At 42.6% G+C, this 9,910-nt stretch overlaps 1 protein-coding gene across 1 annotated transcript in view; it reads left to right on the forward strand.

Moving 5' to 3' along the window:
- The window catches only part of DHX32 (DEAH-box helicase 32 (putative)), a 43,564-nt gene that overhangs the window by 14,077 nt on the left and 19,577 nt on the right, over window positions 1-9,910 (forward strand). Inside the window, 3 exon segments of the mRNA XM_075072674.1 lie at window positions 598-905; window positions 3,685-3,734; window positions 7,496-7,662. Of these exon segments, the coding sequence (XP_074928775.1) occupies window positions 598-905; window positions 3,685-3,734; window positions 7,496-7,662 (525 nt within the window).

The raw sequence follows: 9,910 nt of genomic DNA on the forward strand, positions 1-9,910 counted from the left end.
GCCAGCCTGGATATCAGTAAGTGGAAATTGCAAGCTACAGTCTTTGCAAAACCACACCAGAATCTAGGTAGAAGCATCCATGCTCTTGTGCTCTGTCTGGCTACAGGCACAGGTGGAAGAGACAGAAGCAGTGCTGGCACAGGTGTTGCGGGTCTTCCAAACCATTGTAAGCCTCCCTCTGTCAAACTCCCTCTCAAACTCCCCTGTCTACAGCTTCCTGTCCGCTCTGCTCTGCTTTAAAGAGAGGTTTTGGATGTAGTTTGGTTTATAGGTTTTCAAGGGATTAACGGGTCATGGATAGGACCAACAAGGGACCCCCGCTCCCTTCCTACTCCCCTTCCAAACTCCCTTGCAAAACTCCCTATTCGCAAAGCTCCCCTGGTCACTTGTGTGTGGCTTTATGAAGCCCTGGCCTGAGTGAATGCCCCGCCCACTGGTTAAGGCTCAGCCAGTTACCAGAGGCTTCTAGCTTTCAAACCTTCCTTTGTCGCTCAGCCTCCAACTGCCAGCTACAGCACACGGTCCTTCAAACAACCAAAACAAACAGACTGACAAACACAAGCTCAGCACACAGCAAGTAACCCCCAAACACAAAAGGAGTCATCTTAGATGAAGCTCATGAAAGAACAGTTGCAACTGATGTATTACTTGGCGTTCTTAAAGATGTTTTCATATCAAGACTGGGGCTGAAGTTGCTAATAGTTATCTCTCTTCACATGTCCAGCAAATGTCAGTCTTATTATGGTAGCATCCCCTTCATAAGACTGGAAAACAAACACTGTGCAGAAGTTGTGTACGCCTGCAGCATTCAAAAAGACCATTTCCTTTCTGCTTTAAGATTGCTTTTTGAGATACATCATACAAAAGAGAGGGACGATATTGTGATCTTTCCAGCATGTGAACAAGTAAGTGATTGATGTGAACAGAGAAGCAATCAGAGATGGTTGAGTCAATCTATAATCTGTTCTTCTAGGCCTTTACATGAATTATAAACCTACTGTTACCATGAGTTAGCTGAGGCATTGAACATTCCCACACTGCATTTACCATTACAGCTTCCCTCCTCCCCCATATCACGTTCCTAGAGATAAGCTTGGCTGCACCTGCTGCTGTGTGCTATATGCAGCATAGACAAGCACAACGAAGTATCATTCATTGTGAATACCCATACATGCTCTTCTGCTATGTTGTGTGGAGGGTAGCAAAAAGTGGCACACTAGGGCCCAAGACCACAGCTGCACAGGAGTGGATACTGCAGAAGCTTCACTGCTGCCACTCCATATAGCATCAGATTTGTAGCAGGGATGGTTGGGGGTGGAGGTAGGAAATAGCTGCTCTCTATGGTATGTTCCCTGATCTGCTCTGATTTCTAGATGAAGAATTCCTGGAAATTATTTCTAGTTGCACTTCCCTTCATGGCTGAAAACTCTCCAGGTCTGGTCAGTGAACCCACCGACATTAACCCTATGGCATGACAGATGAGGTCATCTTGGCTGTCTGCATGGATGTACCTGTTCTCAGCGAGTGACTAACATCTGTGCAGCTATCATGACATCTATGAGTTTGGACTAAAAACTCTCACTAGTTTGGGTGCAGAAAATCTGGACAAGCAAGGGACAATCAACATTGGGGGGAAGGGGAGAGGGACAGAGCAAGGCAAGAGAAATGTAACTGTTTCATGGCTGTGTGCTGCTTGCTGCTCACGTGCCTATACCTTTGCTGGAAAGGGGACAGGCACAGGCAGGTAGCCCCAAGAGAGCCCATGGACTGGAAGGAAACCCAAGACAGACAGTATTGCAGCAGGGGCAAGGGAGCTCAAAAGTATGTGGACTGCTACTTCCCAGGGTGGTGTGTTTAATAACCCAAGGCAGCCTCATGGACTAAAGGAGGCAAATGATCATAGCAAAGTGTCCATGCACTCAGGTGAGTAGGCTGTGTGCATTAATGGGGTGGTCAGCTAAGATGTGCAGCAAATGCTCAGTGACGTTGTTTCTGAGGTTTACTCCACAGCATTGCAACACTTCAAAGGGCGCAAGATCACTACAAAAACAGGATGTTTTCTTCCACCTAACACAAGGGATGGTGGTAATGCTGATCCCAGGGATGAATGTAATCTAAACCACACAGAGGTTAGGGAAAGGGGTGGCAGAGGTGGTATCTGGCCTTCCAGCCTGGCAAAGGGTGGCAGTTGCAGGGGCCACAGCCAGGTGCAGGGACCGTGCTCAACCAGTCACCCAGTGAGTTCACCTAAGGGGAACAGGAGCCAGCCAACTGGAAGATCGAGAACCCTGGCTAGAACCCTAGGGATGGCACCTTCAGTGGGAGACACTGACGGTATTACACAGCTGCTGCAGGCTAATTTGCAATTACAACAGCAACTTCAGGCAGCTAGAAGTGAGGGGTTTGCACAGGGTGACAGGGTAGGCCCAGCATGGACTTAAATTTCAGCAGCAGGACAAGGAAGGGGCACATGCCAACTCATCTGCCATCAGAGCATGTAACCGCAGGGGACAGGGTAGACACTCCTGGGGGGTCTATGGGGGAGCAGGGCTCTGCAGTAAGGTTATGCCGAGGTAGCTTACGCAATGGCAGTTCACCAACTTAGTGCAACTAAATATAGAATCCCCACAGGCAATTTGTGCATGTAATATCCCTATGGCACAGGAAGGGACAGACAGTAAACATGGACAAGGCAAGCAAAACCAGCGAACTGCCCAAGAGGCCAAGGGTGCCTAGAACATGAAAAAATTGGGAGGCTGCCCTTGTAGGCAGGCGTTATGGTACAGGCCTACACAGACAGCAGCCCAGCCTTTGTTAATTAGATTAATATAATTAGGCAGGCACCTCGTATGTTTGGAGGCATGTCATAAGCAGTTTCCATTAAGGGCAGCAACACAAACTGGAATAAGGTGACATCACAGACTGTGGTTCCAGGGCATAACACCAAGGGTGCCAAGGGTTTGTTCATACTGGAACAAGCCCAAAAAGGGCCCTGGGCACGTAATAGTATTTGCTGGGAATTTAATAATGGTGATTGTTTAACATGCCTACCGCCGGCAATTTTATTTCAGCAAGGCTATGCCCATGGGCTGTTCAGCATCCTGTGCAGCTTTTCAGAAATTTAGTACAATGTTGAACTAGGGCAGTGGTGCAGTCAGTGGGACTAAACCAAATAGTGCATTATTTGCACAATTTTTGTCCGCAGGGCGAGCTGGGTCAAATGAGTGTTTTCACGTGTTGGACACATTTCAGGCCCTGGCTAAATAGTTGGGGAAACCTCTAGTGAAGGGCAAAACAGAAGGCCCCTTTCACAACATTAACATACCTGGGCTTTGAGCTGAACTTTGCTTGCAATGTTGTTGCAAAGGGGAGGGCTTTTTGTGCCCAGCTGGCAGTGGCACTGGCTGGCACAGCCAGGCCACACAATTACATATGAGTCACTACACAGATGTAGTAAGACTTTTGGGTGTGGAAAAGTTTTCTAGGTCAGTTTAAGGGGGGTATCATTGTGGAGGACAAATGGTTATTAATTTGGGTCTAATATACAGGTGTGCCATTGGTGTGATAAAATGACAGTGCTACAGGTTATCAATCACCAAACTTCCAGACTGCACAAGATTGGAAAGCTGGTAAGGGCATTTGTTCTCCAATGCTTAACCTTCAACATCTGTTTTTCCTTCCAAGCTCGTGCCGGGCAGGGATAATGGCATAGCAGACGCCTTGTCTCATTTCAAGTTTGCCATGGGCTCTCTGGAACGTCGGAATGTCGAAATGGAGATTTTTTGGCTCCAGCTTACAAATTGTTTATTTTGTTTTCTTTTAAGGAGTCTTGTCAATACAAGGATCCAGAGACTGGGTCGCCTATGCGGCCCACTGTTAAGAGCAGTTGCTGCAGTACCTGGTCAAGGACAATGCAGCTGCTGGTGTCCCTTCAAGAGCATACATAGGACAATGGGTTCTTTCTCCTCAGTAGGGCTGCCAGCCAATAGGCCATTTGCAGATGTCTGGGAACCTAGTGGGGTTGGGGGGGAGGCAGCCAAGCAAATGGCTGATGCCTCCTTGTGGTGGATGTTCAGTGCAGGTACTCCATAGGGAAGGCAGCCAAGGACTTAATAGGAGGTATTGGATAAAGAAACAGAATGGGGAAGGGAGTTCGGGGACTCCCACGACCGGTACGGCAGGGAGCCAACCCCTCGCCCGCCTCCCCCCCCGCCCCATTCTCATAGCCCTCCTTAAGCCTCTTGTGAGGCTGGTGGATGGTAAGGTCCAAGCCATGGGCTGGCTGGGGGACCTGGATGGAAACAAAGGGGGGCTGGTGGAAGCCCTGGAGAATTGGTGTGAATAAGCATGGATTAAACAAAGAGGAAGTGGGGGGGTTGAAAGCCCTGGAGAATTGATTAGAAAAAGCATGGTTTTGCCTGCACTGTACACTTTATCTGCCGGGTAGTCCCAGACATCTATATAATAAAGTTGTGTCCTGATTAAAACCCATAACAAGTCTCTTGTCCTTCTTGCGGTATATCCAGACATTATGTGCTAACTACTTATGTTGAACTATGATTCAATCTTGTACTTATCTGCAACACTCTTAGCATCTTTCCCAGACCTGAAAAAGAGCTCTGTGTAGGTCAAAAGCTTGACTCTTGCCAACAGAAGTTGGTCCAATAAAAGATATTACCTCACATACCTTGTCTCTCTAACAGTACCCAGTATACCCAGCAGACCCCTCAATGAAAGCTGCCTATTAGATAAACCCAACTGGCTGTCTGTTGCCAAGGAACCAGCATTTCAGGATAGTTATTTTAAAAGCAAATAAAAATAAACTTTCCTGCTAGTCAGCACCATCCTCCTACTATGTATCACTAATTCTGCTTATAGGAGTTGATTTCTGTGGTAGCTGCAGCAAAGGGAACTGAATTCACCACTGCGTGTAATATATTGACTTTATGTAGAAAGGAGTTCTCAAACTAGGGGTTGGGATCCCTCAGGGGATCATAAGGTTATTACATGGGGAGTTGCGAGCTGTCAGCCTCCACCCTAAACCCCGTTTTGCCTCCCGCATTTGTAATGGTGTTAAATATATAAAAAAGTGTTTTTAATTTATAAGGGGTGCACACTCACAGGCTTGCTATGTGAAAGGGGTCACCAGTACAAAAATTTGAGAAGCACTGGCATAGAAGATAAATATATATAAGCCACCTTACTAGTATTTTTCATGCTATGTACAGAAAGACATGGCTATGTAATTTTATTAATAATGATGATACTAAGCTTTACAAAATGCTCTATATTTTCAAAGTGATTTACAAACATTAATGAATTCTCCCAATTTATTTATCAGTGCCTGCATAGAAAAATATATAAAATCAGAGAAAAGCATAAAGTTTTCAGGGTTTTTTTTTTTTTTTGGAGGGCGGGGAGATGGAACCTGGAGTTTCTATGTTGATTAAAACATTTTTGATGGACACATCTACACTCAGGCGCTTGAATACTTGTGTAATAATCCCTTCCTAATTGAAAAGAGATCACTTAATCTTCACCTTCACACTGAACACCACATCTGGCATGAATTACTACACCATAACTCACATCCTGTCGTAGCTTTTATTGGTTAATTGGAGTTTAAGATTTGGTGTATTGTTCCTTAACAATAAAGTGTCTTTTAACCTAAACAAAAACATGGAATGCGTTAAGAGGAAAAGTTTAGCTTTTATGGTGTATCCAGCCAAGTTGCTAAACTAGCCTCAAAATGTCACAACTTAGATGCCATTGGAGCATCTTCAAGGAGACATTTTGTCACTGTCACCCTGACTCTGCTTTGTGTTTTGAGCTTTAGGGGTATAACTTCATACATACACACACACAATGCTTGTGTAATTTCCTGCACACTAAAGTGAAAATATACTATTGTACACCTAAATTCTCTTGCTCTTGTGAGCACTTTGACTGTAAGCAGAGAGAGCAGGCTGAATATAGTGGTTCAAAGTTTATGGCCAGACATAAAATTTGTAACTGGATGTATATTATAAACTAGTCCAATATTTTAGCTCAAAAGGAAGTACTTTAAGTGGAGTGAAATTAGCATTTAGATAAATACAGGTTGAAAGAGCCATTCTGTGATGGTTGTGATGTCACGCAGTGTCACACAGAAACCAGGATGTGCAGATCAGATCTCTCAGGATTTTAAGAATGTAATAATTGTCAGGGTTGTTTTTTTTTAAAAAAACATTCAGCACTAGAGACATTTTAAAACAATATCTATATACTCTTAAAAATATCTTGCGAGCAGACTTTGTGGAAGTGGAAGGAGATTGCTTGATTAAAAGAATCCCTCTCTCTCAAAAACCTTTGCAATTCACCTTTAACTTTTGAACTTTTATGCATTTAAATTCTTAACTTTAATGTGCCATTAACATAGCTTTTTAGTATTTCATTATTTTAGTTCCCTTCACAGAGTTTGACACTCAATAGGGTGACCATATGTCCCATTTTAGCCAGGACAGTTCCTTTTTTAAGTTCTATCTCAGTTGTCCTGACTTTGACAAATGCCCACTTTTGCCCAAAAAGTTGAGCACACACCTCTAGCAGGGTGCAGAGGAACATGCGGGGGTGGGGGGGATAGTGACGCCAGGCCCACGTGGAGGGGCGGGCAGGGTTTGGGCAAGCAGCAATGTCAGCCCTGTGCACAGGAGGAGGGAAGAGGGGCAGGGAACAAGCCAGCCCGACATGCATGGAAATATGATTACCCTAACACTGGAAGAAAAAACCTCAAATAAATTTAAAATTTCTATGCATTTTTCAATATAATAGTTTTAAATAGGAAGCAAGCATTTTTATATATACTATTCATGACATTTTTAATATTTTAAATTCAAACTGGGCTAAGATCATAATAGTAATTTCCAAAGTGACTCAGATAGTGAACCTGCTAATTTCATCCTTACTAGTAGGTAAAGTCTAAGTAGCTGTCTCATAATTTTTCAGTATTGCTATTTCAGTAGCATGTTGATATATTGTAATGGAGATTAAAGTAACTACTTTCACCCAGAGATTGGTTCAGATATGATTAAATGTCAGGCTGGAGAAATGTGCTTGGAAATTACATGAAAGAAAAGTACATTAAAAAAAGCACAACTCTTCCTGGACTAGAGGAAAACAAATGTCCTCAAACACTATGCTTATCAGTGTTTACAGTGTTAAGATCTCTCATAATTCCATTTTCTTTTCTCCTTTAATCAATATCATCCACATGATAAGTATGTCACTTTTTTATAATTAAAATCCATTGAAATATAATCAATTGATACAAAATTAGCAAACTGTGTTTGTTTTAATACTCATGAAAAATGTCTCTTCCAACTAGAAGACATTTTAAAAAGCCTACCAGATTATCTGACATGAGGGAAACTAATTTAAATTCTGATCTTGGAGAATTAGTCCCTGTTTCTCTAGATCCCAACCACAAAGATATAATTCAAGCTAAATGAATTTAAAGAAAAAAACACTGCAAAAATTACAGAAGAAAAGTGCTATTAACCATGAGCTTTGGAGAGTTTTTCATCTGGATTCATACTGTAACCTCTGCAATTGATATTAGTGTAGAGAGAAGAAATGTTAGTAAAGTAAGTGAAATCAAGACGACAATAATGAAGCACATCTGGAGTGTGTGTTACTAAAACTGTTAGGGGCTTGATGCAAATATGTTCTTAGAGCCTCCACATTTTTTCAACTCTTTCATAAGAAGTTCCTTAAAAGTTAATTTATACAAAATAGGAAGGTTTATTGTACTGAACATGTTTTCATTATGCAGAAGCCAAATTATATAACATGTTCTCAACTTTTAACTTGTGAAAAATACAGCTATTTTGTAAATATCTTATCTGAAAATATAGATTACCTTAATTCATTGAGCCAAATTTTCCAAAGGAAACTCAGATCAGACTAAGTTTTCATGATCAGAATTGCAATGGATTTTTGTGCATTCCAAAACCTCTCGCATGCTTTTTCATCTTGGTCTGACATCATCATCTTAATTTCCCCTCCCGTGTTATAATTGCCTCTTCAGCAACTATAAGAATAAAATATGCAAAACTGCCAAACTGTTTCAGGAAGCTGATTATGGGGGTGATAAGAGAGTGTAATTAGTCCATTACTCCAAAGGTCAAATGAAATGTGACCTCAACTCATTCCGCATCTCTGAAATATCACTGATCCCCCATGAGCCTAGGCAGAGGTTACTCTTAAGTCTGGATCTCCCCACATGCTGCATCACCAGATCGTATAACCATCTTCAAATATAAATCCAATCGATATTTGAAAACACTGCAGCCCATTTGAAATGATCTATATCTGGGGTTAGTCCACTTTTTAAGTGCCTTGTGCAACCTATCCTCCTCCCTCCTGTTTGGGAAGCACTGGTTCACCAGCAACCTTCGGTTTCCTTGTTTTTTGAGTTTGCAGAGAATGGATGTGCAAGTAATGCTCTGGGGGATGAATGGGTGGGTGGTAACTTATTACATGATTCACAAAGCTGCATTACTAGAGACCTTGAACCTAGATGCCCAGCTGTCATGCTATAGAGTAATAAAATTATAAAGGAATATTGGGTTCCCCAAAAATGAAGTTAGGATTTCTCAAACTCTTTCTGAAATATCCCTTTTTGAAACCTGTACAGAGCATTTCACTTAGTTCAGTCAAAACCTTGGGAACTGGAGCTGTATAAAATGTTCATCACAACAACTGGAATCACACAAAACTCACCTGGTTTTAGATTGTTACAAACTCATAACTCAGTACAGGGTCATTAAAAGGTTTGTTATCTTTTCTTAGTATGTCTAGACAGTTTTTAAATGAAACTGGGCTGATTTATGATCTGCCACTGAATTCATACTAGGCTTACAGCTTTGAATGAGTTTCATTTTTGTTAGAACCTGAAACCCGAAGTAAAATTCAGGGGTTGCAGACTTACAGGTTTGAATTTTCGGGAATTCATATTTTTAATTCGTGTGAGTTTACAGTTCTGTTCAGAACTAGATAATCTCTCTTGAAAACACAACTCCTACCTTAAAGTCTGTTACTCTAGATCATTTTTAAGTTTTATAATTCACTCACCAAGAATTCAAATTAACATTTAATCAGTACTGGGAAAATTCAGAGGGTCTATGCAATATAGTGATCCTATCATTGGAAAAAAGCCAGCAAGGAGGTTGGTGAGAAAACTCCCACAGTCTCTGTTGTCCCTAGGGCTTATTTCAGAACATTTTAGCCTCCTATCCTGACAGGGGCCTGTCTTCCCTTCCCAGGAGGTGTTTCTGTAGTGGCAAGTTAGGGGGGAACCCTGGCGCACCCTCTACTCCAGGTTCCAGCCCAGGGACCCTAATAGTAGCAGCTGTTGGCAGCCAACCTTTCACTGCCAGAGTTGCTACATTTCCCTGGGCCACTTCCCCACAGCTCTCCTGCTTCTCCCTTCTTCACACTTACCTTAGGGCTCCCTTACCAATGGCTTGAGGGTGTCTTCATCAACCAGCCCTTCAGCCACACTTCCTCTCCTCTGGCTCCCTAGCTCCTCCCAGCCTGGCTGGAGTGAGCCCTTTTATAGTATCAAAAGGGCCATAACTAGAGTCAGGTGTTCACAGTACCTTAACGGACTCACTTGACTCTTTGCAAGTTAATTGGAATCAGGTGTTCTCATTAGTCTGGAGCAGCTCCTGCTCTGGTCAGTTAGGGAACAGAAAACTGCTAATCCAGTGGCCAGTATATCTGCCATCTACTACTTTGTTCTACCCAACTGGCCTGGGTCTATCACAATGGAAAAATACTCCTCTGAGAATGCCTTTCCATTATATGGCTGTCATAAACAGATGGTTAAGGGTTAATGTCTCTTTTACCTGTAAAGCGTTAAGAAGCTCAG

Source organism: Chelonoidis abingdonii, chromosome 15 (genome assembly GCF_003597395.2).
Source record: "Chelonoidis abingdonii isolate Lonesome George chromosome 15, CheloAbing_2.0, whole genome shotgun sequence".
NCBI classification, from domain to species: Eukaryota; Metazoa; Chordata; order Testudines; family Testudinidae; genus Chelonoidis; species Chelonoidis abingdonii.